Source organism: Arvicanthis niloticus, chromosome 25 (assembly GCF_011762505.2).
Source record: "Arvicanthis niloticus isolate mArvNil1 chromosome 25, mArvNil1.pat.X, whole genome shotgun sequence".
Lineage (NCBI taxonomy): Eukaryota > Metazoa > Chordata > Mammalia > Rodentia > Muridae > Arvicanthis > Arvicanthis niloticus.
The window spans coordinates 41298952-41324721 of record NC_133433.1 but is presented as its reverse complement, the minus strand read 5'-3'; the positions used below and the strand labels follow the sequence as shown (position 1 = coordinate 41324721).

Below are 25770 nucleotides of genomic sequence, written 5' to 3'. Positions count from 1 at the left end.
ATCTTTTCCCAATCTGTTGGTTGCCATGTTGTCCAACTGACAGTGTCCTTTTCCTTACAGAAACTTTGCAATTTTATGAGTTCCATTTGTTAATTCTTGATATTAGAGCATAAGCCATTGGTGTTCTGTTCAGAAACTTTTCCCCTGTGCCTAGGTATTCGAGGGTCTTCCCACCTTCTATTCTATTAATTTCAGTGTATCTGGTTTTATGTGAAGGTCCTTTATCCACTTGGACTTGAGCTTTGTACAAGGAGATATGAATGGATTGATTTGCATTCTTTTACATGCTGACCTCCAGTTGAACCAGAACCATTTGTTGAAAATGCTGTCCTTTTTCCACTGGATGGCTTTAGCTCCTTTGTCAAAGATCAAGTGACCATAGGTGTGTGGGTTCATTTCTGGATCCTCAATTCTATTGCACTGATCTTCCTGCCTGTCTCTGTACCAATACCATGCATTTTGTTTTTTTTTTTTTTTATCACTATTGCTCCTTAGTACTTTTTACGGTCAGTGATAGTAATTCCTCCAGAAGTTCTTTTATTGTTGAGAATAATCCTCTCTATCCTGGGTTTTTTGTTATTCCACATGAATTTGCAAGTTGGTCTTTCTATCTCTATGAAGAATTGATTTGGAATTTTGATGGGGATTGCATTGCATCTGTAGATTGCTTTTGGCAAGATTGCCATTTTTACTATATTATTCCTGCCAATCCATGAGCATCAGCGATCTTTTCACTTTCTGAGCTCTTCGATTTCTTTCTTCAGAGACTTGAAGTACTTGTCATACAGATCTGTTACTTTCTTGGTTAGATTCATACCAAGGTATTTTATATTATTTGTAACTATAGTGGAGGGTGTCATTTCCCTAATTTCTTTCTCTCCCTGCTTATCCTTCAAGTAGAGGAAGGCTACTGATTTGTTTGAGTTGATTTTATATCCAGCCACTTTGCTGAAGTTGTTTATCAGGTTTAGAAGTTCTCTGTTGGACATTTAAGGGCCACTTAAATATAGTATCATATCATCTGCCAATAGTGAAATTTTGATTTCTTCCTTTTCTATTTGTATCTCTTTGACTTCCTTTTGGTGTCTAATTGCTCTAGTAGGACTTCCAGTACTATATTAAATAGGTAAGGTGAGAGTGGGCAGCCTTGTCTAGTCCCTGATCTTAGTGGGATTGCTTCAAGTTTCTCTCCATTTAGTTTGATGTTTGCTACTGGCTTGCTGTATATTGCTTTTATTATGTTTAGGTATGTGCCTTGAATTCCTGATCTTCCTGAGACTTTTACCATAAAGGGATGTTGAATTTTGTCACATGTTTTCTCAGCATCTAGTAAGATGATCATGTGATTTTTTTTCTTTGAGTTTGTTTGTATAATGGATTATGTTGGTGGACTTCCAAATATTGAACCATTTCTGCTTTCCTGGGATAAAGCCTAATTGATAATGTTGGATGATTGTTTTGATATGCTTTTGGATTGGGTTTGATAAAGAATCCATTTGAAACTCTCAATATTTTGAATATATATTTTCCTGAAGAAATAGAAATTGCCAAAAAACAGGAAAAGATGTTTACTATGATTAAACTTAGAGAAAAGTAAAATTAATCCAGTAGATTCCATTTCACACTTCTGTAGTAGTTATAATTCTGTTTTTTAAAGGCAAATGTAAGGATTCTCAAAGATGTGGGGAAATAGAACCATCTCACACAACTAGAGTGGATGTAATATTGAATATTACATTTCAAATATGTTGTAAATTTCTAAACAATCAAAATGAATGATATCCAAGAGCCCAAAGTTCCACTTCTCAGTGCATTTTAAGGTGAAATAAAACATATATCACACATTATGGATGTTCTTGACAATATTATTCATAATAGCCAAAAGATGGAGACTGCCATAATGCACATTAATTGACAAATGGATGTAAATATCTAATGCACTATACAAATTCCACTTAGCAGCTAAAATATATGGAAGCAATTTAGACTATGAGAAAGAATGTTTCATACTGTATTGTGTTTATTGTCGAATAACTCTGAATGTACTCAAAGTTCTTGATAGTAAGGATAAGTACATTGTTATGGGTAGTTTTGATTGTCTTCTTGACACAATGTAGAATCAGTTTGGAAATGTGTCTTCAATGAGAAATTTCCTAGATTAAGTTGGCCTGAGGTCATTCCTGTGAGGGATTTTTTGAATTTGGTTCACTGGGTTTGAAAGACTTACTGTGAATTTGAACTGCACCATTCTTGGGCTGGGCCCAGGGATATTGCAGTCTCCACTGACTATAGTGTTAGCATGCATGCATTAATTGTTCCTGTCTGTGGATGGACTATGGCTAGCTACCACAGGTTCCTGCTCCTTTGGCTTTCCTGTGATAATGGACTGTATAACTTGGACTATTTAGCTAAACAAACCATTTCTACTTTCAAAAAAAAAAAAAGAAAAGAAAAACAGGAAAACTAATGAGTGAACTGAAAAAATTAATGTAGGAAACTTTGTATATTAAAACACAACAGTTACTTGGGCTGCAGAGATGGCTCAGCAGTTTAGAGGTCTTGCTGCTCTTCTAACGGTCCTGGTATCAATCTTCAACACCCATAAACAGACATACATATGACAAGACACTCTTTCCCTTAAGAGAAATAAAAGAATTAAAGTCAGTTATTCTTAATATTAATTTTCATTAAAGATCACAGAGGAAGCTGATAAGCAGAAAGTCACCAGGTTGCAATCAGCAGAAAACCTGAATGACCATTGGGTGCATGCATCAGAAGACCAGATTCAAAGGGTGGTTCGTGCTTCAGAAAATGGAAATCACAGTGCAATTCATGTATCAGAAAACCTGAATCCCAGTTTGGCATTCACATCAGCAAATGAGAGTCAAACTGAGGTGCCTAAAAACCTGATGAACAGTGTGGTGCATGAAGCAGAAAAACTGAATCACAGTGCTGCAGCCCTAGTTCTTCAAAAACAGAATGGAAAAACTGAAGAGCAACCTGTTCCTGTTGAGGAGAATCGACAAGCTGATGGGTAAGGTCACCTTGATATTTAAGAGTAGATGTTACTCTCTAGTAATGCTCATAGGAACGATGACCATGTTGGATACTTCTTAAGCATGGCACCATCAGACTTCCATAATCATAAGATGCTGATAATCAATCATATGTTTTCCAATTCTGTGGACATGGATTTTTTTGTTTTATTTTTGTTTGTTTCTTTTTTGTTTTGTTTTGTTTTATAAAAGACAACCACAGTTTTTAAACTCATGTGACAACTAACATTCTAGAAGCCGGACTAAAAGGGAGTTTTGATTGGAAATTAGAATATTAAACAATGTTTATATTCTTTGGTTGGTGGTTTAGTCTCTGGAAACCCTGGCTGGTTTGATTAACTGGTGTTGTTCTTCCTATGAGGTTGCTATCCCCTTCAGTTCCTTCAGTCCTTACCCTAACTATTCCATTGGGGACTCTGGGCTCAGCTGATGGTTAGGTGTGAGTATTTGCATCAGTATTGGTAAGGTGCTGCTAGAAAATCTCAGGTAACAGCCATACTGGGTTCTAGTCAATAAGTGCTTCCTGGCATCAGCAACAGTGTTGGGGTTTGGTGTCTGCAGATGGGATTGATCCCTAGGTGGGAAGTCCCTGGATGGCCTTTCCTTCAATCCCTGTTGAATTTTTTGTCTCTGTCTTTCCTTTGGGCAGGATCATTTCTGGGTTAACAATTTTGAAATGGGTGGGTTTCCCCATCTCTCAACTGGGGGCCATGCCTGCTTACTAGAGGTGGTACCTACAGGTTCTACCTCCCCCTTGTCGCATATTTTTGGCTAAAATGAACCTCATTGTGTTTTGGGAGCCTCTCACTTCCCTGGCCTCTGGGAATTTCTAGTGGCTACCCCCAGTTCCCAATTCCCAAATGGCACATATTTCTATCTTATTTCCTGAATTTCTGTACTTCACTCCTGTCCCTCCCAATACCTGATTTTGCTTCCCGTTTCCTTCCCCCTCTTCTCTCTCTCTCTCAGGTCCCTCCATCCCTCTACCTACTGTGATTAGTTTGTTCCTGCTTCTATGTAGCATTGAAGCATTCACACTTTGTCTTCCTTCTTCTTGAGCTCCATATGATTTGTGGGTTGTATCTTGGCATTCTGAACTTATGGGCTAGTATCCAATTATCAGTGAGTACTTACCATGTGTGTCCTTTTGTGTCTGGGTTACTTTACTCAGGATGACATTTTCTAGTTCCATCCATTTGCCTTTGGATTTCAAGTAGTCATTTTTTAAATAGCTGAGTAGTACTTCATTGTGCAAATATACCAAAATTTCTGTATCCATTCTTTTGTTGAGTGACATCTGGATTGTTTCCAGCTTCTGGTTATTATAAAAAAGGCTGCTATAAACATAGCAGCGCATGTGTCCTTGTTATATGCTAGAGCATATTTTGGGTAAATGCCCGGTAGTGATATAACTTGGTCTTCAGATAGAACCCTTTCCAATTTTCTGAGAAACTGTCAGATTGATTTCCCCAGTGGATTTGCCAGCTTTCAGTCCCACAAGCAATGGAGGAATGGAAGTTCCACTTTCTCCACATCCTTTCCAGCATCTGCTGTCACCTGCATTTTTGATCATAGCCATTCTGATTGGCATGAGGTAGAATCTCAGGGTCATTTTGATTTACATTTCCCTAGTGACTGAAGGTGTTGGCCATTTCCTCAAGTGCTTCTCAGTCATTTGAGAATTCTTCTTAGTTGAGAATTCTTTGTTTAGCTCTGTAACCCATTTTTAATAGGTTTAATTGGTTCTCTAGTGCCTAACTTCTTGAGTTCTTTGAATATTTTGATATTAGCACTCTATTGGATGTAGAGTTGGTAAAGATCATTTGCCAATCTTTTGAGTTGGTGTTTTGTCCTATTGGCAGTGTCCTTTGCCTTACAGAAACTTTTCGACTTTATGAGGTCTCATTTGTTGATTGTCAGTCTTAGAGCGTGAGCCATTGGTGTTCTGTTCTGGAAGTTTTCCCCTACAGTGATGTCTTAGAACCTCTTCCCTATTTTCTCTTTTATTAGATTCAGATTATCTGGTATAATGTGGAGGTCATTAATCCACTTGGACTTGATCTTTGTACAAGGAGGTAAAAATGGTTCAATTTGCATTCTTCTACGTGCTGCCTGCTTAATGAGTAGATACACCAAGGCTATGTATTCTGCAATATACAATTCTCAAAACAAATTTTAGTATCAAGATAATTTTTTGTTTGAAGTCTGGAATGTAGTCTTCTGGCATCCTGCCTCTGACATGTCTAATCCATACAATTCTGGGAGTTTCTATGAGGGTGTGATCCCACCATCCACCCATTCCTACCTCCATGCTCTTGAGTTCCCCACAACTAGGGAATCCAAACTTTCAGGCACCAAGGCCACCCACTTCCACTGATGCCTAAACCCTTAACCCATCCACCCTCCTCCAATTACTACGAGGGTGTGCTCTCACCATCCGCCCATTCCTGCCTCCCTGCTCTCGAAATTCCCCCAACACTAGGGAATTCAATCTTTCAAGCACCAAGGCTGTCCACTTCTACTGATGTCTGGCAAGGCCACCCTCAACCTATACAGGTGAAGCCATGAGTCCCTCCCTTTGTGTTCTCGGGCTGGAGATTTTAGAATGGCTTTTCCAGCTTGTTTCTTAGGACCGTTTGCTTGAAAAATTGTTTTCCAGCTTTTTACTCTAAGGTAAAGTCTGTCTATGTCACTGAGGTGGGTTTCCTGTATGCAGCAAAATGCTGGGTCTTGTTTACATATCCAGTCAATTAGCCTGTGTCTTTTAATTGAGGAATTGAGTCCATTAATGTTAAGAGATATTAAGGAACAGTGATTGTTGCTTTCTGTTATTTTTGTTATTAGAGGTGGAATTATCATTGTGTGGCTATCTTCTTTTGGATTTGTTGGAAGAGGATTACTTTCTTGCTCTTTCTAGGGTATAATTTCCCTCCTTTTATTGGAGCTTTCCTGCTATTATCCTTTCTAATGATGGAAGGATATTGTGTTTGTGGAAAGATATTGTGTAAATTCGGTTTTGTCATGGAATATCTTGGTTTCTCCATATATCATCACTGAGAGTTTTGCAGTGTATAGCCTGGGCTGGCATTTGTGTCCTTTTAGAGTCTGTATGAAATCTGTCCAATTATATACATTTTCATAAATGTATATAATTTATTATTATCACTGTTAACCATTCTATTCTATGTTATTTCCCTCCTACCTCCTGTTAATCCCTACTCCTTCCTACAAATTTCTTCCTTACATTCTCATTTTGTTGTTTAGTTTCGAGACCCACTGAGTTTAATTACAGCCATAGGTTGGTAGCCTGGTTGGCTCACACATGGATGTACAGCTGAAGACAATGACTCCTTCTCTCCCAGCATCCATTCATTGGCCAGTAGTTCAGAAGGGAAGGTCAGACTTCATAAGTTCCTTCCCTGTCTTTGCTCATTCACTGACTGTGCCAGTCTTCTGTCTATTCATCCTTGATTGTAATGATTGAAGTGACCAGAAGATGACAGTAAATAGATCTCCTTTTCTTTCATATCCTACATTCTTTCTTTCTCTTCTGTGATGCTCTATGGACTTAGAGGTTGCCACATAACTCTTTTTTAGGTATAAGACAGTATCTTAAAATAAGTCCTCTATACCCCTGTATTTAAAGATTCTTTCAAACCACCTTACTCAATGAAATTCTATACAGAAAGCCTTCTCCTGAACCTAAGTCGTGCAAGAAACTGTATGTGTTTCAGATTTAACATTTAAGTCTTTGACCCATTTGGAGTTAATCCTTGTGTGTTGCAGTAGATACAGGGCTAATTTTATTCATCTACATGTGGACATCTCATTTTCCCAGCATCATCTGTTGAAATGCTTTCTTTTCTCCAGTTTATGGCTTTGGTATCTTTGTCAAATATTAAGTGGTTGCAGTTACATGTACATATGTTCACCTTTCAGATTTGTTACATGTGTCTATTTTTGTGGGAGAACCAAATTATTTGTATTACTATGGCTTTGTAATTTATCTTGGGATCTGGAAAGCAATTCCTCCAGCATTGTGCTTTTTTGCTCAAATGTTTTTGGTACCAGATGACTTTCATTTCTCTTTTTGTAATGAACGTGATGAGCATTTTGATGGGCCTGCATTGAAAACTTAAATAGCTTTTGGTAGAATGGTAATTTTCCCAATATTAATTTTACCAATTCATGACCATGAGAAGTCTTTCCATTTCCAAATGTCTTTTCTGTCTATTTCTTCAGAGTTTGAAGGACTTAATTGTAAATATCTTTCTACCTGGCTAGGATTACTCTGAGACATTTCAGTTTCCTTGAGGCTACTGTGAATGGGACTGTATCCAGGAACTCTTTCTCTCTACATTTGTTGTTGGTGTATAGAGAAGCTATTGATTTGTGCAAGTTGTATTCTGTATCTGCCAATTTCTGAATTTGTTTATTATTGGTAGAAAGTATCTAGTGAAATTGTTTAAGTTTTATGTATAGTATCATGTCATTTTCCCAAAGCAACAGTTTGACTTCCTTTCCTAATTTAACCACTAAACTGATTGTACTTGCTTTATTTATCCAGCCAGAGCTTTGAGTACAGAAAGTGTTCTTTCTCTTTTTATCTTTTCTTGATAATTTTGGTTTGAAGTCTATTTTTATCAGATATTAGGATACCGATTCCTGCTTGTATCTTAGTACTATTTGAATAGAATACTGTCTTCAACATGTTACTCTACTGTGGTATCTGTCTTTCAGCTATCATTTGTTTCTTGTAGAGAACAGTTGGATGGATTTTCCTATTTCTCTTTATCAATAAAATAAAAATAAAGATCAAAAATACCAACTAATATAAGGATTTCATACAACATATTTTGTTCACATTCTTTTCTTTAAACCAACTCCTTCCAGATCCTCTCTTCCCTGACCAACAATCCTCATGTTTTTTTTTTCTGTTTCTTAAATACAAAGATAGACCAAAAAAGCATGTGTCCCTCTGATTTGAAGGTCTGAAACTTTTATATGTGTGCTTCCTTTATGTAATAAATCTGTCCTCTGTTGTCAAATAATTAAACAAGTGTATTTTAGGAGCTGGGCATGCTAATGTACACCTGTAATCTTAGCTCTTGGGATGTGGAGGCAAGAAGAACTAATGTCTACTGTTATCTGCAGCCACATAGCTACTTTGGAGACAGCATGGACATAATAAAGCCCTATTTTTAAAAGAAATTTTAAAAACTTCACTTAATCTATCTGGTCATTTCCTGCAGGGTAAAGAACAATTTTGAAATGAGACAAAAGAACTCAAATGAACAAGAAAATGGAGAGTTTACTTGTACTGAAAATTTAAATACTAATCAATTCGAAACAGATGAGATTAATATACTAAGTCATAAGGTATGTTTTAATTGGTTTTGGGGTAAAAAAAACTAGTTACTATAATTCTTTCAATTATTTTATCCATGCAACAAAGAATTATAAAAGTTTTATCACCAGAAGTCATTGAAATGGTCAGTTTTCTATTCACATATATATGCTATACATTTATTTCTGTCTTTATACTGGGATGTGACTTAATGCCAGGTCTGTGGGATGGCAGCATATGCCTTTGATTCCAACTCTAAGGAGGCAGATGCAGAGGGACATTTGTGAGCTTGAAGCCAGCTTGGTCTTCCTGTCAAGTTCCAGCCAGCCACAGCTACATAGTGAGACCCTTTTTCAACAACACAAAATCAAACCTGGTTGTATACACTTGAATCCACCCTAAATCACAACTATCAAGTCATAGATTCTCCATTCTCTTGAATGAGTTTCCTGTATTTACCATCTTTTAGTCAACAAATATGGAAGCATAATACACTTAATACATCAACACAAGGATGACAGGATAAACTGTTCAACTTACTTGAAGAGGTTAGTCTAGGGCAGAAAATTTGAAAGTCACAAAGTTAAGGAAACATGTCAAAGACAGTCAAGGCAGTAGACTGAATTTCCAATATTAAGAGTCATTATGTATAATATGGAAAAACTATGTGTCACAACATAACATGTAATGACATTTGCAAATAAATGAGCTAGAAATAAAAAAATAATAACTTGTAGTAAGTATATAAAAAAATAGAGAACATGTTCTCAAATTCTTTATGTTGAAAAGACACATTTATTTCTTCAAGGAGAAAACTGAAAATGAAACCGGGCATAGTTCAGTGTCATAGTTCTTGACTAGACTGTGTTTATATCAAAGATTATTTTTAAAAAAATAGTGAATTCATTATTTGCTCAGTGTGTACAGGTTTGCATACACATGTGATTGCATGTATGTATAATAATTTGCATGTGAAGTGAGAAGTCAACTTAACTTACAGAAGCTAGTTCCCTCCTTCCTGCCATGTGGGTCCTGGGGATCAACTTTAAGTTTCCAGGTTTGAAGACAAGTACCTTCTTCACCTGTGCAGTCATTTTCTCTCCTGATTATGGTTTAAGTCTTAAGTTGATTTCCTGCCAACTTATTTATTTATAGACACTATTAATTTCTTGATGCAGATTAATCTTACCAAAAAGAGCCTATCCCAAATATCATTTAACTGTGAGAGACTTAAAAACGAAAACCAGTCTCTGCATCAGAAGATCTTGGTTAACACACCCTTCCAGGAGAAATGCAAAATGCTTGAAGAGAGAGAGGAGAAGCTGAAAAAGGAATTATTAATCCTTGAAACTCAGAGGAAAAAGACTATGATAGACCGCAGAGAGGCAGAAATCTTATTGCAAAAGACTGAACAAAGATCCAGACTACAAGTAGAGGAAGAATTGGAAAGAATCCCTCTGATTTTACAGGTTAATATGGTTATCTTTCAGTGTGCTTTTTTCATTGCAAGCTGTATCTCAGTGTACATTTTCCATGAAATATTTTCTTCCTTTATAGCAATTTGTTTTATAGAGTTGTCAAAATAAGACTACTTTTTCTATTAAATAATATTGTTTATAATATTAAGTAAACACACCTCTTGAGAAAATGTTCTAAAGAATCATCTGAGTTTTTAGGATTAATTGGTAAATATATCTGCTTGCAGAAAATTAAATGGTATATAGAAATTACTATGTTACTACATTGTTCATAAAGTTCATTATTCAGTAGAAATTTTTGCACTCATATGATTACTTTCATGGTCAAGTAGTCTCTTAGTATGGACAATGCGATGGACACATGATGAAGTATAGTCTTCATCTGTAGAATATAATTTTCATTTAAAAAATAATTCTTAGTTACCAGTGCTGGTACACAACTTTTATCCCAGCACCCAGGAGACAGAGGCATGCAAATCTCTGGGAGTTTGAGGACAACCCGATCTACAATAATAGTCATAGGTTTTAGTCAGGGTATATAATGAGAAAGCCTGTTTCAATACAAAAGTAATTATTTATTGCATATGATACTGAAGATAACTATTACTTTATTCCTTTACCTTTATATGATGTTTGTATTTAATCATGATTTTTTCTGGTGTCTTATTAATTTATTTATACCCCAAGTGCTGCCCCTCCAGGTGCTCCCTAACAGGATGCATCCCATTATCTCCCTTCCCCTTCTCCTCTGAGATGGTGGGGCACCAGGCGTATTCCCTTACACCAGCATGTCCAGTCTCTGGAGGGTTAGGTGCATCCTTTTCCACTGAGGCTAGGCAAGGCAGCCCTTTTGTGGAATGAATTTCACAAACAACAGCTTTAGGCAACAGCCTCTGCTCTAGTTGTTGGCTGAGCCACGGGAGACTGAACTGCACAGGTTCATATGTGCCAGAGGCCTCAGTCCACCCAATGTATGCTCTTTTGTTGTTGACTCAGTCTCTGAGAGCTCCCAAAGGTCCAGGTTAGTTATGTCTGTTAGTGTTCCTGTGGAATATCTATCCCCTTTAGGGCCCTCAATTCTTCCCCCAACTTTTCCATAAGAGTCCTGAACTTCATCCGATGTTTGGTTGTGAGTGTCTGTTTCTATTTTAGTCAGCTGCTGAGTGGAGCCTCTCAGAGCACAGCTATGCTGGGCTCCTGTTTGCAAGCACAAGAGAGTATCATTAATAGTGTCAGGGATAGGTGTTTGCACATGGGATGGGTCTCATGTATGGCCATTCCCCTAATTTTTGCTTCATCTTTTGATCCTACATTTTCTTAAGGCAGGACAAATTTCAAGTTGAAAGGTCTGTGGGTGGGTTGATGGCCTTATTCCTCGACTGAGTGTCCTGCCTGGCTATAGGATATCTCCTCTTCAGATTCCATATCTGCACTGAAGACTATTTCAGTATAAATATTTTAATGAATCCTGTTGCAGGGTTCCTTCCCGCCTTAGACCATAAATGTTCCCAAACGAAAGGCTCATGCACAGCCTTTATTATTTAGTATGCCTTAAGCAGCGTAATACTTGGGCCACTGCCTAACCTCCATGCTGTTAGAATCTACCTCCCACAGACAGCTCAAAGTTACTACCTACTAATTTCTATTTGACTTGACTGCTTTTGTTCAAATTGAGTAGCCCATGGATCTGTGTTTTGTTAACCCATTTACATGGCAGATATTTCTTCCTCCTGCATGTTACTACCCTTCCATGGCAGCTTCTCTTCCTCCTTCCTCATGGTTCCAGGTCTGGGACCCTAAATCCTGTCCATGTGTCCTCTCGCCAGATATTGGCTGCTGGCATCTTTATTTACCAACCAGAATTAGCTGGGACCAGATTCCTGGAAACTATGTGCAGATACTGTTGTGCAGTTTGGGGGTAACCAATTAGCATTAGAATACAAGCAGCTACAGGCTAAAATATCTACATTGTCTCCTGGGAAGCTGCTCCACCCCAGGTCTCTGGCACTTCCTAGACAGTCCCCCCCAACCTGACCCCCAGCTTCTACCAGCTGCAGATTTCTATTTATTCTCCTGGAACTCAGGCCTCCTCTTCTGTGCCTCCTGAAACCTGATCCTGAATCTCCCACTATTCCCTCTCCCCTTTCTCACTCAGTTACCTCCCTCCATTCCCATTTTATTTTACCTTATATGGGAGATTCAAGCATCCTCACTTGGGCCTTCTTTCTTGTTTGACATCTTTCAGTATTTGGGGTATATCATAGGTATCTTGACATTTATGGCTAATAAAAGTGAGTAAATACCATGCAAGTTCTTTTAGATCTGTGTAAACTGACTTAGGATGATATTTTTTTCTAGTTCCATCCATTTGCCAGCAAATTTTACTCTGTCCTTGTTTTTGATACCGGAACAGTATTTCATTAAATAAATGTACTATATTTTTTTTGTATCCATTCTTCAGTTGAGGGATATCTGGGTTGTTTCTGACTTTTATTAATATAGCTGCAATGAACATAGTTGAGCAAGTGTCCTTGTAGTATGATGGAGTATATTTTGGGTATATGCTCAGGAGTGGTATAGCTGAGGCTTCAGGAAGAAATATTTCCAGTTTTCTGAGAAAACTTCAGATTGGTTTTCAAAGTCATCTTATAATTTTGCAATCCTTCCATTTGTGTAAGAGCGTTCCTCTTTCCAAGCATTCTGTCCCACATGTGCTGTTTCTTTCTTTGTTTGGGCTTTGTGTGGTTTAGTTATTGGTGTAACTGTGGTCTCAGAGAATGGATTTGGAAGTGTTCCCTTTGTTTCTACTTTGAAGAGTATTAATATTTGTTCTTTTTTGAAAGTTGTGTAGGGTTCTTTGCAAAAACCATCTGACACTGGGCTGTTTTTGTTGGGAGAATTTTAATGAATGCTTCTATTTCCTTAAGGGTTATTGGGCTGTTTAGATAGTTTACCTAATCATGATTTAACATTAGTGAGTGAAATCTGTGTAGAAAAATCATCCATTTTATGCAGTTTTTTTTTTTTTTTGAGTTTTGAGGAGTACAGGCTGTTGAAACAGGCCCTAATGATTTTGTTTTAATTCCCTCAGTTTTCTTATTTTTAATTTTTTATTGGATATTTTATTTATTTAGAATACAGATGTCATCCTCTTTCACCATTTTCCCTCCCTAGAATCCCTCCTCCTTTATGCTTTTATACCATTTTGATTACATGCATGTATTAAGGTCAGTTCTAGGTTGAGGGACTAGCAATAAAATAGATGTGAATAGTCAAGGAGCAAGCAGTACAATAAACACAAATAGTCAAGAAAAGCAAGGCAATAAACACAATTACATGAACACTCCTGTGATCACTGTTTTTCAGGGCTTATTAGAATGACCAAAGTATCTGAGCCTACTTCCCTATCCTAGCACAAGGTCATTTTCATGTCTGAAGCCTACTTCCTTGTTCTAGCCTAAAATTGAGAATCCTGTCTGAAATTACTTCTTTGTTATAGCCTAAGATATAGATTCCTAACTGAAATTACTTCTTTGTCCTAGCTAATGTCAGATTCCTTCCTGGAGACTACTTCCTTGTCCTTGGCCAATGTCATATTCCTGCCAAGCAGCCCATTTCCTTGTCCTTGGACAATGCCAGATTCTTGCCAAGCAGCCCCAAAGGATCTCTTCCCCTCCCCTTTTTTATTTCATTAATAAGACTGAGCCTGTCTTAGGTCATTCTGACAAAAATGCCTTCCTTACCCATCATGGAATATGAATTATCAAAAGCAATGCACTTCTGTCTTAGGTTGGCAAGGCTCTGTGGAGAATCTTACCTGTTCTTGGTTTGCCAGTCCGTTAATTTAATAACTCTATCTGGGGGTCCATTTTCAGGTTCAAGCTTTGTACTTGGCTGTCAGCATGTTGCTGTTGTTAAAGAAAAGCTTTAACACAATGGACAGGAATAAAAGTATTCCCAGGAAAAAAAGGACTAGCATGATAAAGCTATAAGTGCCATTTTTGAAGCTTCACCAAAATAGAAATATTGACCTCTGAACATGGGTAATTTTATCTGCAGTAGCTACTGCATCAATGCTCAGCAGAGCACCATTTTTGAAATTCATAAGCTTCCTATGTATCATTAAATCTTCAGGCGGTGTTAAAATTATGCCGAATACACTGCAAGTGTCATTAAACTTCTTCCTAATTATAATGACTACCTCTATAAATTTTAGAACCAACATGAATTCAAAGGTATTTGGCCTGACACTCAAGATGGCTACTTACCCTTAAATTCTGAACCTCCTTCCAGTAATTTGAATAAGATAAATGTGTCAATTTTTTTCTTCCAAATACCTATCTAAATCCTCTTGTCTACTCAACACATTAACATTTTTTGCTAAATGATTAACAAAAGTAGCTGTCTTAACTTCTTCTGTCACAGCAATTGCAGAAGCAGTGGTGCTAGCAATTAATATAATTAAAGCTGTTATACCAGCAATAATCACGCCCACTACCCTCTTGCTTCTGCTTAAAGCCTGCCTTATTTCTTCCAGTACTTGCAAGCTATTTTTAGAATACAAGGGTTCTGTGATTCTCTGGGCAATAAAACAAAAGCTGGATGATAGACCTCCATAACTGACATGCTGGATTTCAAAACACAAACACAATTAGAAAGTGTACAGTCAATGCAACTAACATTAAATACTGTAGAACTAACAAAAGTACTTTTAACTTGACAATTAAAGGAGCCTTAACACATGTGCTAACACCTGTTTTGCTAACATAATATCCTAGAGAACTGCAGCTAATTTCCATATATGTCTTTGAAAATGTCCAGAACCAGACTTCCAAATGAAGTCTGTTATTTCCAATATTGAATTGACTTCTAGACCAGTCCATGACTGAGCTTGAATAACAGGTCATATTCAATAACAATACAAGAGGCATTATAACTTCTCTTTTTGATTCTCTGTTCCACAAGGCCTAAGAGGCAAGGCATCTTGTCCCATCAGGGGTAGAGGTAAGCAATGGTAGGTGGGAAACTTATGTCCAATACAGATTCCAGGTCACCATTGTCACACTCAGCAAGCTCACAGGTCACCATCATTCTTTCTTCTGCCATCAGCATGTCTCACCCATCACTCTGGCAGCTGCCATGCTCCTTCAGCATCCTGCAGAAAAAAACACAAACACAAATACAAACAAACTCTTCCCTATATTAAACACCTGATTGGGATCTTGCCTTATGCCAGAAAGTGGATCCTTCCCTTTCATCAAGGCATAACAATTCCTAGTTGTAGACCACCATAAACACTCAGCAAAAAGTCTCTTGAAATTTGAATTTGTTTCTAAAAAATAAAATAAAAAAATAAAAAGAACATGATTTAAATAAATTTGTGGTGTACAGGGATATATCTCCCTCTTTTTTTTAATGACAATACTGTTTTAAAGTTCCATGGGTCCGTTCCACAGTCTTTGTCCTTGACAATTATAAGGAATCCCCATAATATGTGTAATGTTAAATTACTGCTAAAAAATCTCAAATATTTGTCTGCCATACTCAGTTCCATTATATGTTATTGTTTATTTATTTGTTTTTCTTTTCCTTTTTTAATTATTGAGTACTTTATTTATCTACATTCCCCACCCCCAGAAACCCCTTAACCCATCCTCCCTCCTCCTATTCCTATGAGGGTGTGTCCTCACCTACATACCCACTCCTACTTCCCTTCCCTCAAATTCCCCCTCACTGAGGCATTCAGCCTTCAAGGGACCAAGGCCAACATCTCCCACTGATGCCCAACAAGTCCATCCTCCTCTACAAATACAGCTAGAGACACGGGTCCCTCCATGTGTGTTCCCAGACTAGCTGTTTAGACCCAGGGAGCTCTGGTTGGTTGTTATTGTTGCTCTCCTCATGTGTCCGCAAATCCCTTCAACTCCTCCAGTCTTCTCTCTAACTCTTCCACTGGGAACCTTGTGATCAGTTTGATGTTTATCTGTGAGCATCTGCCTCTGAATATGTCAGGCTCTGGCAGTGCCTCTCAGAAGACAGGTATATCAGCCTCTTGTCAGCATGCACTTCTGGACATCCACAACAGTGTTTGCATATGGTAAATGCATCTGGGAGGGATCTCTATGTGGGGATGCTCTCTCCTTCAGTTTCTGCCACACACATTGTCTCATATTTGCTCCTGTCTAAGAAGGACCAAAGCACCCACACTTAGGTCTTTCTTTCCCCCTTGGGCTTCATGTGGTCTGTGAGTTATGTCCTGGGTATTGTGAGATTTTGGGTTAATATCCACTTATCAACTAGTGCATACCATGTGTATTCTTTTGTGATTGGGTTACTTCACTCAGGATGATATTTTCTAGTTTTACCCATTTTCATGAATTCATTGTTTTTAATAGTAGTACTCCAGTGTGTAAATGTACCACATTTTCTGTATCCATTCCTCTGTTAAAGGACATCTGGGTTCTTTCCACCTTTTTCTATTAGAAACAAGGCTGCTTTGAACATAGTGGAGCATGTGTCCTTGTTATATGTTGAGCATCTTTTGGGTATATGCCCAGGAGTGGTATCACTGGATCCACAGGTAATTTTCTGAGGAACCTCCAGACTGATTTTCAGAGCTGTTGTACAAACTTACAATCTCACCACATTCATGCCAGCATCTGCTGTCAACTGAGTTTTTTATCTTAGCCATTCTGATTGGTGTGAGGTGGAATATTAAGGTTGTTTTGATTTGCATTTCCTTGATGATTAAAGATGTTGAACATTTCTTTAGGTGCCGCTTGGCCATTCAGTATTTCGGAGTTGAAAATTCTTTGTTGAGCCTTTTATCCCATTTTAATAGAATTATTTGATTGTCTTGATTCTAATTTCTTGAATTCATTGTAAATTTTGGATATTAGCCCTCTATCAGATGTAGGATTGGTAAAGATCTTTTCCCAATTTGTTGGTGGCCATTTTGTTTTATTGACAGTGTTCCTTGATTTACAGAAGCTTTGCAAGTTTATTAAGTCCCATTTGTCAATTCTTGATCTTAGAGCATAAGCCATTGGTGTCCTGTTCAGGAACTTTTTCCTGGTTCCATGTGTTTGAGGCTCTTCCCCTCTTTCTCTTCTATTAGTTTCAGTGTGTCCGGTTTTACATGAAGGTCCTTGATCCACTTGGGCTTGAGTTTTGTACATGGAGAAAAGAATGGATTGATTTGCATTTTTCTACATGCTGACCTTCAGTTCAACTAGCACCACCTGTTGAAAATGATACCTTTTTTCCCACTGGATGGGTTTAGCTCCTTTGTCAGAGATCAAGTGACCATAAGTAAACAAGCTTGTCATAAGGATCTGTCACTTGCTTAGTTAGATTCACACCATGGTATTTTATATTATTTGTGACTATTGTGAAGGGTGTCATTTCCCTAATTTTTTTTCAGCCTACTTATCCTTTAAGTAGAGGAAAGCTACTGATTCATTTGAATTAATTTTAATCCAGCAACTTGGCTGAAGTTATTTCTTAGGTTTGGAAGTTCCCTGTTTGAAGTTTTGTGGTCACTTAAATATACTATCATATCGTCTGCAAAAGTGATATTTTGACTCCTTCCTTTTGAATTTGTATCCCTTTGGTGTCCTTTTGATGTCTAATTGCTGTGTCTAGGACTTTGAGTGCTATATTGAATAGACAGGGAGAGAGTGGGCAGCCATGTTTAGTCCCTCTTTTTAGTGTAACTGCTTCATGTTTCTCTCCATTTATTTTCATGTTGGCTACTGGTTTGCTGTATATTGCTTTTACTATATTTAGGTATGGGACTTGGATTCCAGTTCTTTCAAGATTTTTACCATGAAGGGGTGTTGAATTTTGTCAAATGTCTTTTTTAGCATCTAGTGAGATGATCATGTGTTTTTTTCTTTGAATTTTTTTATATAGTGGATTACATTGATGGATTTCTGAATATTGAACTATCCCTGTATTCCGAGAATAAAGCCTAATTCATCATGGTGAATGATTGTTTTGATGTGTTTTTGGATTCGGCTTGTTAGAATTTTATTGAGTACTTTTGCATCGATATTCATAAGGAAGATTGGTCTGACATTCTCTTTCATTGTTGCACCTTTCTGTGGTTTGGAGTGAGCATAATTGTGGCTTCATTAAATGAAATGGGTAGTGTTACCTCTGTTTCTATTTTGTGGAATAGAGAATTGGTATTAGGTCTTCTTGGAAGGTCTAATAGAATTCTGCACTACAACCATCTGGTCCTGGGCATTTTTGTTTGGTAGACTTTTAATGACTGCTGCTATTCCTTTCAGGGTTATAGGACTCTTTAGATGGTTTATCTTATCCTGATTTAACTTTGGAACCTGGCATCTGTCTAGAAAATTTTCCATTTCATCCAGATTTCCCAGTTTTGTTGAATAAAGGCTTTGTAGAATCACACTCTGTCTGGTCTCCATTCTTTGTGTCCATCCTCACTCTCTCTCTTGCTGAACCCCAACCTGCAGACTGGAGCAGCTTGGGGCAGTGCAGGCTCTAAAAGTTTAGCCCTCAAGGCTTTTGGCTTTGTCAGTGTTGGGTTCCAACACTAACAGAGTAGTCCATGACATTTCTGGCCCCCAAACATGGGGTAGTGCCTTCTCAACATCTGGTTATTTTTAGTGCTATCTTTACTCACTTTCTCTGACTAGAAGCTGTCTGTCCTGTTATATTGGCTCTGTCAGAACTCCTCAGAGTCCAGCTGTCTCTGTGATCCTGTGATCCTGAGACCCTGGTTGTGATAGATCCTGGAAATCAGCCTGCTTCTGGCCTCCTGAAACCCTGGTGTGCCCAAGCTCCTGAGATCCTGTGATCTTATTATCTTATGTTCTTATGTGTTAGAGCTCCTGTGAATCAAGCCTCCTCTGGGTTTGTGGAGGTTGGGTACAGACCTGAAGCCTTAGGGCTACTCCAGACTCAGGCAAAAACAGAAAAATTTCCTCAGTTTCTGTTGCTAAATCTCCCTTTTCATTTCTGATTTTGTTCATTTATGTACTGTCTCTGTGCCTTTATACTAGTTTTGCTAAAGGTTTGTCTATATTGTGGGTTTTTCTCCATGAAACATGCCTTGATTAATTGATTCTTTGTATTATTCACTTTCTTTCTAATTGACTGATTTCAGCTCAAGTTCAACTATTTTTTGATATCTACTCCTCTTGGTTATATTTGCTTGTTTTTGTTCTAGAGCTTTCAGGTATGCTGTTAAGTTGCTAGTATACTCCATTTCTTTATAAAAGCATTTAGTGCTATGAGCTTTTCTCTTAGCACTGCTTTCATTGTGTTCCATAAGTTTGGGTATGTTATACCTTCATAGTTACTGAATTCTTGGAAGTCTTCAATTTCTTTATTTCTTTCCTGAGCAATTATCATTGAGTAGAGAATTGTACAGTTTCCATGAGTATGTGGGCTTTCTGCTGTTTCTTTTCTTTTTGAAGTCCAGGCTTATTCCATGGGGATCTGATAAGATGCAATCTTTTTGGATCTGTTCAGATTTGTTTAGTGTCCAATTATTTGGTCAGTTTTAGAGAAGGTTCTATGTGGTGGTGAGAAACAGTGTTTTGGTGAAAGGTACTATAGATGTCTATTATGCCGATTTGGTCCATAACACCTGTTAATTTCATTGTTTCTCAGATAGTCTACATTTGATGACCTGTTTATCTGTGAGAGTGGTGGGTTGGAGTCCCCCACCTTCATGGTGTAGGGTTTCATGTGTGATTTGAGCTTTAGTAATGTTTCTTTCATGAATATGGTTGCCTGTAAGCTTCTTGTTAATTTATACCCATCTCATTTTTGGGGGGATAGCAGGGCTAGGGAATTTGTTTTCTATACTTTTGTTGGAGATATTTTCTGGGATTTACTTCTGGGAATCATCAACATTAACTATTCCTATTATTCTTAGTTTTAGTCTTTTCATCATGTCCTACATTTCTTGGATGTTTTGAGTGAAAACGTTTCTTTGATTGGTACATTAATTTCTTCTGTTGTATCTTCTATGTCTGAGATTTTCTCTTGCATCTTTTGTATTCTGTTGGTGATGCTTGAGTATGTAGCTCCTGTTCTCTTTTCTAGGTTTTGCATCTCCAGACTTGTCTCCATTTGTGTTTTTTTATTGCTTTGATTTCCATCTTAGGTCTTGAACTGTTTGATTCATTTCTTTCACTTGTTTGATTTTATTTCCCTCTACTTTTTAAAGGGATATATTCATTTCCTCTTAATGGCTTCTACCTATTGCATAGAATTTTTCTATATTTCTATAAGGGACTTTTTAAAATCTCTGTTTAAAGGCCTCAATCATCTTCATAAGATGAGATTTAGGGTTGTAGTCTTTTCTTCAGGTATGTTAGTATATCCAGAGCTTGGTATATGGCATTGGGAGAGCTGGGTTGTAAAGATGCCATATTGCACTGGCTTCTTCTTATTGTGTTCTTGTATGTACCTTTAGTCATCTTGGCTGTCTCTGGTATTGGCTGGCCTGGTAGTCTGTGGGAGTAAAAAGCCTCTGAGACTGGCTTTCTCAGATTGCAGCAGGCCTCCACAAAGGCAGGCAAATCTATGGGGTGAGGAGTGTGGTGCTGATCCATGACTGTAGGTAGAGGTTTAGAAGCGAAGGGAGATGAAAGGCTGAAAGGGAGAGATAAATATTGCAAGTCTAGCACCATTTGTAAACATCTAAAATTATCTGTGTCACCCATTCAATTAAGGATAAATTTATAAGACAATTATTGGAAATAGTAATTCTTTTAAAATTTAAACATTTAAACTTTTTTAATATGTATGAAAATTTTGCCATTATATTACTATTTGTCACTTGGATGTCTTGTGTCTTGGGAAGCCGGAAGAGGAAGAAATAAGATTCCTTTGAACTGGAGTTGAGCCATCATGTATGTGCTGAGAATCAAACTTGGATCTTTTAAAATAGCAACAAGTATTGTTTGGTGCTAAGCTACTGCTTCTACTCTGGATACACTGTTGTGTTTTTCTTTAATCACATGTTATGTGGAGGTCAAGGAACAAGCAGATAGAGTTGGTTATGTCCTTCTACCATACTGATTCCAAGGTTCAAACTCAGGCCATTAGGCTTGGCATTAGGTGCCTTTACCCATCTTACCAGCCTAAGTTTTACTATGTAGCATGTGATTCTTTTGAGACATATTCTGAAGCTCATGAGCGATCAAAGCAGAGGAAAAAGAATTCTCTTGACTTGAAAATATCAGAATTAAAAGACATGGAATCTAAACTCTCTAGACCCAAAGCTCATAAAGATTTTCTCAGATTCAAGCTGGAAATATACCAGCAATGCTACTATGACCAGTGAAAGGTTAATGCATCACTATCTGAAAAAATAAAGAAGTAAGTCAAACTGAATCCCAGAAAATAAAATATTGATAAATTTGATGGTAACCCAAATATTTAGTGCAAAGATCTTCATGAAATCAATAGGAAGTAAATGTCAAGTCGACATAATTTCGTAAAAGATCAGCTGTAAAATAATTTCCCTTAAAATAAACCTGGGGCACAGGTAACATTTCTTCTTTTGCTCTCTTCTCTCAATATTTCCTTAAAATAAAGCTGACATGTTAAGATTTCAGCTAAGTATAGATATAGCTTTCTAATTAATGCAGTTTTCTTTTTATATTTTTCCTGTCAATATTCACTTAAATAGACATGCTGACAGGTTCAAGTATGTAAGTGGCAAGTACAAATAATCTCAGGCAGTTCTAGCACCTCTCCTCTGCTACTGGGTGAATTAACTCTGACTGTGACCTTCAGAGTTATCTTGATGTAATCTGCAGTTTGTTTTTAACTTTGACAGTTTTTTACTCTAACTAAAACCATGCTGGTGAACGATAAAGTATGATCTGATACATTTAAATGTGAAGCAGGTTCTTTTATATAATATTCCATTTACTTTTATGACCATTTGAAAAGAAAAGTCTTTTAAAAATGCATTTAGGAAACAAAAGAGATATGTATATGACATATTTGTCTTTTTTTAGTGCTCCTAAACTGCAGAAAGACTGTGCCAGGCTCATTGCAAAGAAAGGGCTACTTACACATCCACACACCAGGGCAGTGTACATTGCAGAAGAAACTGATATTTCACATCTTCATCACCATGTTGGATTCAGTGGAAATCTTACTCCAAGTTTGGGGACATCAAGACTCCAGCATAGAGTGAGAGCTTGCAGGCCTAGCTTGCTAAAGTTGGTCACAGATTCCATTTTCTCCAGAGTCTCCTGTTTCTGCAGGCCTACTTTCAGTTCTATCTGTTGAATTACGTGATTTGTTCACATAAGAGTGAAAGTGATCTCTGTTATTACAAAGAGGAAACTTTTAAACCCCCTCTCTCTGTGCTGGTTTTCCCTTTTATTTTTACTCATCTTGTTTCCCTATCCTTTTTAAATTGGGTCTTTGAAGCATTTTTAAAATTTTGATCATATTAACCTCTTCCCCAACTCCTTCCATATCCATCCCCACTTTTCTACCTACCCAACATAGTGTCCTCTAAGAAAATTCCATCAATCCCAATTTCTTATGTCCACACACATGTCTATTATGACACGACCACATCCCCATTACCCTCTCCAACTTCCTTATCTTCCTCAACCTATACACTCCCACCTTCATGACTTTCTTCATAATCCACTATGTCCAGCTAATGTTGCTCATACATGCATGACCACATGCCCATTATCCTCTCCAACATCCTCATCTTCCTCAACCTATACACTCCTACATTCATGACTTTCTTTATAATCGACTAAGTTCAGCTAATGTTGCTCATACATGCATGGGTATGAAGCCCCATACAATTATTAAACACTCCAAGATTTTAAGATGTCTGTCTGTCTGTCTGTCTGTCTGTCTGTCTGTCTGTCTGTCTATTTCATTTGGGGGGGGGCTATGGTTTCTCCATGTAGCCCTGGCTATACTGAAGCTCAGTTTGTAGACCAGGCTGGCCTGGACCTCAGAGATCCACCTGCCTCTGCTCACCAATACTGAGACTAACCTTTGAAAATATGCATCATTTGTCACTGCCTGGCTACAGTTCTAGGAGTTCTAATTTTTTATATATATTTTAAAATTCATTCCAGAAATGTAACTATATTGATATGTTTTAAATTTGCTTGTGATAAATTTAAATTCACTTAAGATAATTATACAAATTAAATTTTAGAAAAAATATGACCACTTTTATCCAAAATTATGGAATAAAATATTTGACATAGTTTTAAAAAAATCTATTCTTTGAAAGATTCATGCATGTATACAATGTATCACAATCAGATTCATTCCTCACTCCCTCTCCCTCACAGCCCACATCACATCTCCCTCCCAACTTCATGTCGTCCTTTTAAAATTATATATTTATTTATGTTAAAGTTCTTTTAAATTTGATTTGCCTTCTTAAAATTTTTTTAAAGATTTATTTATTTATTTCATATGAGTACACTGTTGTTGTCTTCAGACACACCAGAAGAGAGCATCAGATCTCCATTACAGATGGTTGTGAGCCACCATGTGGTTGCTGGGAATTGAACTCAGGACCTCTGGGAAAGCAGTCAGTGCTCTTAACCACTGAGCCATCTCTCCAGACCCCGCCTACTTAAAATTTTACTGTACTTCTGACCTATCCCTTAAGTTTAGAATTCAACACTAAGTGACAGATTGACTTTCAAACACTATTATACATGATGTTTTAATTTAAAGTGTTGAAGTTAATACTTTCTTATGAATCCTATAAATTATTGCTAGATAAATGTTAACTTGTATTAAGGTTATTTTTTCTAATTTCCTAAATAAAAATATGACTTAAATGTTTATTTCCCTTGTGGTCTTTTATTTCAGATTTCTGTTTTCATTGTGACTTTGGCCACATACATACATATCAGGGTTACTCTGATATGTATTATTTAGGTTAGAAATAGTAGAATGATTTCCAGAGATACTTCTGTCATTTTAGCCATTTCTTTTTGTTTTACAATGATGGATCACAGACTTCATAGCCTCAGTCCTTTTAAAGTAATCTTTTAGTAGAATATATTATGTGGCTCTAAGTTCTATTTTGGAAAGGAGAATGCTGATGTATACTATATTCTTACTGCTTTTCTGTCCACTTATAATATCAATATTACATAGGTAATACTGAAATTTTAAGTGATTCCAGAATTTGTGTTACTTTTTTTGAAGTTGCATTTGGGACATCTACATTTTAACATTGCATCCTTTATTAACCGAATATTTTATTGATACAAACAAATCTCATTATGGCTCAAGCAGATTTTGCTCAGTTGTGTACCTTGGCCAGCCGACCAAGCTCAGCTCTTGGGCTAAAGATATGGCTCATTTGGATGAAGCACTTGCACATTATCATAACCTCACCCCCACCCAGTGAATAATGTGCTTGCATGCTCTATAGAATTCTATGCTATCACTCTCTTCTCTTACTTACATTTAGTATGTATTTCCTATGGAGAGTATCTATTCTGATTTTTTAAAATAGATTTTTCATGTGAGTTTGTGTATGTGTCTTTATGAGTGTATGAACACACTCATGAAGTGTGTGGGTGAGTGCCCTCAGAAGCCACAGCATGGTATTGGGTCTATTGGATGTGGAGTTGCAAGCATTTATGAGCAGCCTGATGTGTGGGTTGTAACTTACAATCCTTTCCTCATGACTGAGCAGTGAGCACTCCTAACAGCTTAGCTATTCCTCTAATCACTCCTCTATTTGGATCTTGATTTTCTACAGTCTGACTGATTCACTTTTTATACAGGAGTTTTTGTATATTATATGGATTAAAAACCTCAAATATTTACTTATTTAATATTTTGTGCATGAGTATTTTCCATAAATGTATGTATGTGCACAATGTGCATGCCTGACACCAAAGAATTCTGAAGAGAGCATCTGGTCATTTGGAAATAAAATTGCAGATGGCTGTAACCACATGTGTTCTGGGAATCAAATGTCCATCCTTGGTAAGAGCAAGAACGTGTATATAACCATCGAGTCATCTCACCAGACTCTATTATATGATTTTTAAGTAAACATAAAATAATGCTTTCCTATGGAGTAAAAAAAAAATCCTTAGTATTATTCATCTCTCCTCTCTTCCTCTCCCTTTGTATTGCCTTTCTTCTCCCTTCCCAGTTAAATCCACCCTTCCACTTTTACTATTTCTCCATCCAGTGTACTAGCATCCCTGAGAGAGAGAGAGAGAGAGAGAGAGAGAGAGAGAGAGAGAGAGAGAGCCCTTGAATATAGTTATCCCACATGTCATAATACCCACCCAAGAGCTATAGGCTATTGGTTGTTGTCCAGGGGAATCAAAGACAACCCCATAAATAATATATCCTGTAATTGTTTCCCATGGTTGCTCCCCAAAATTAGAAGGTGAGGAGACATTAAACGCTTAAGACACAGCACACCAAAATAAAATGGATCTGAAAGGCCCCTCCTCAAAGAGTAGCTTTCATAGCACTGGAATGTGTTCTACAAGCTGCCAAAGGAAAAAAACAAGTAATATCCTGCCCAGTTACAAAACCTCCAAACCACAATTATCAGGCCACAGATAAAACTTCAATGCTGCATTGGTGGCACTTACATCTTGAGGGGTAACAAATAGCCGTTTAATTGCACTTAAAACCCCACTCAGTTGGAGGGAATTCGTACCTGGTAATGAAAATGCAACCAACTCCCCACAGTTGGTGAGGTTATGGACCCTAGAAATGAACCTATTGATGCTACTATTCCAAAGCAGTGTAATTACCAACTGCAGCTTAAAGACTAAACTTTATACAACGAGAAAAGTATAGCTCTCACTTCTCCCCAGAAAATACTTATTCAGCAAATGGAGACCATTACAGA

At 37.3% G+C, this 25770-nt stretch overlaps 1 protein-coding gene across 1 annotated transcript in view; it reads left to right on the top strand.

The window, feature by feature from the left end:
* The window catches only part of LOC143438431 (uncharacterized), a 52150-nt gene that overhangs the window by 21805 nt on the left and 4575 nt on the right, over positions 1–25770 (top strand). The window contains exons 6-8 of the mRNA XM_076923979.1: positions 2694–3034; positions 8309–8435; positions 9582–9872. Of these exons, the coding sequence (XP_076780094.1) occupies positions 2694–3034; positions 8309–8435; positions 9582–9872 (759 nt within the window). The remainder of the gene's footprint in view (positions 1–2693; positions 3035–8308; positions 8436–9581; positions 9873–25770) is intronic.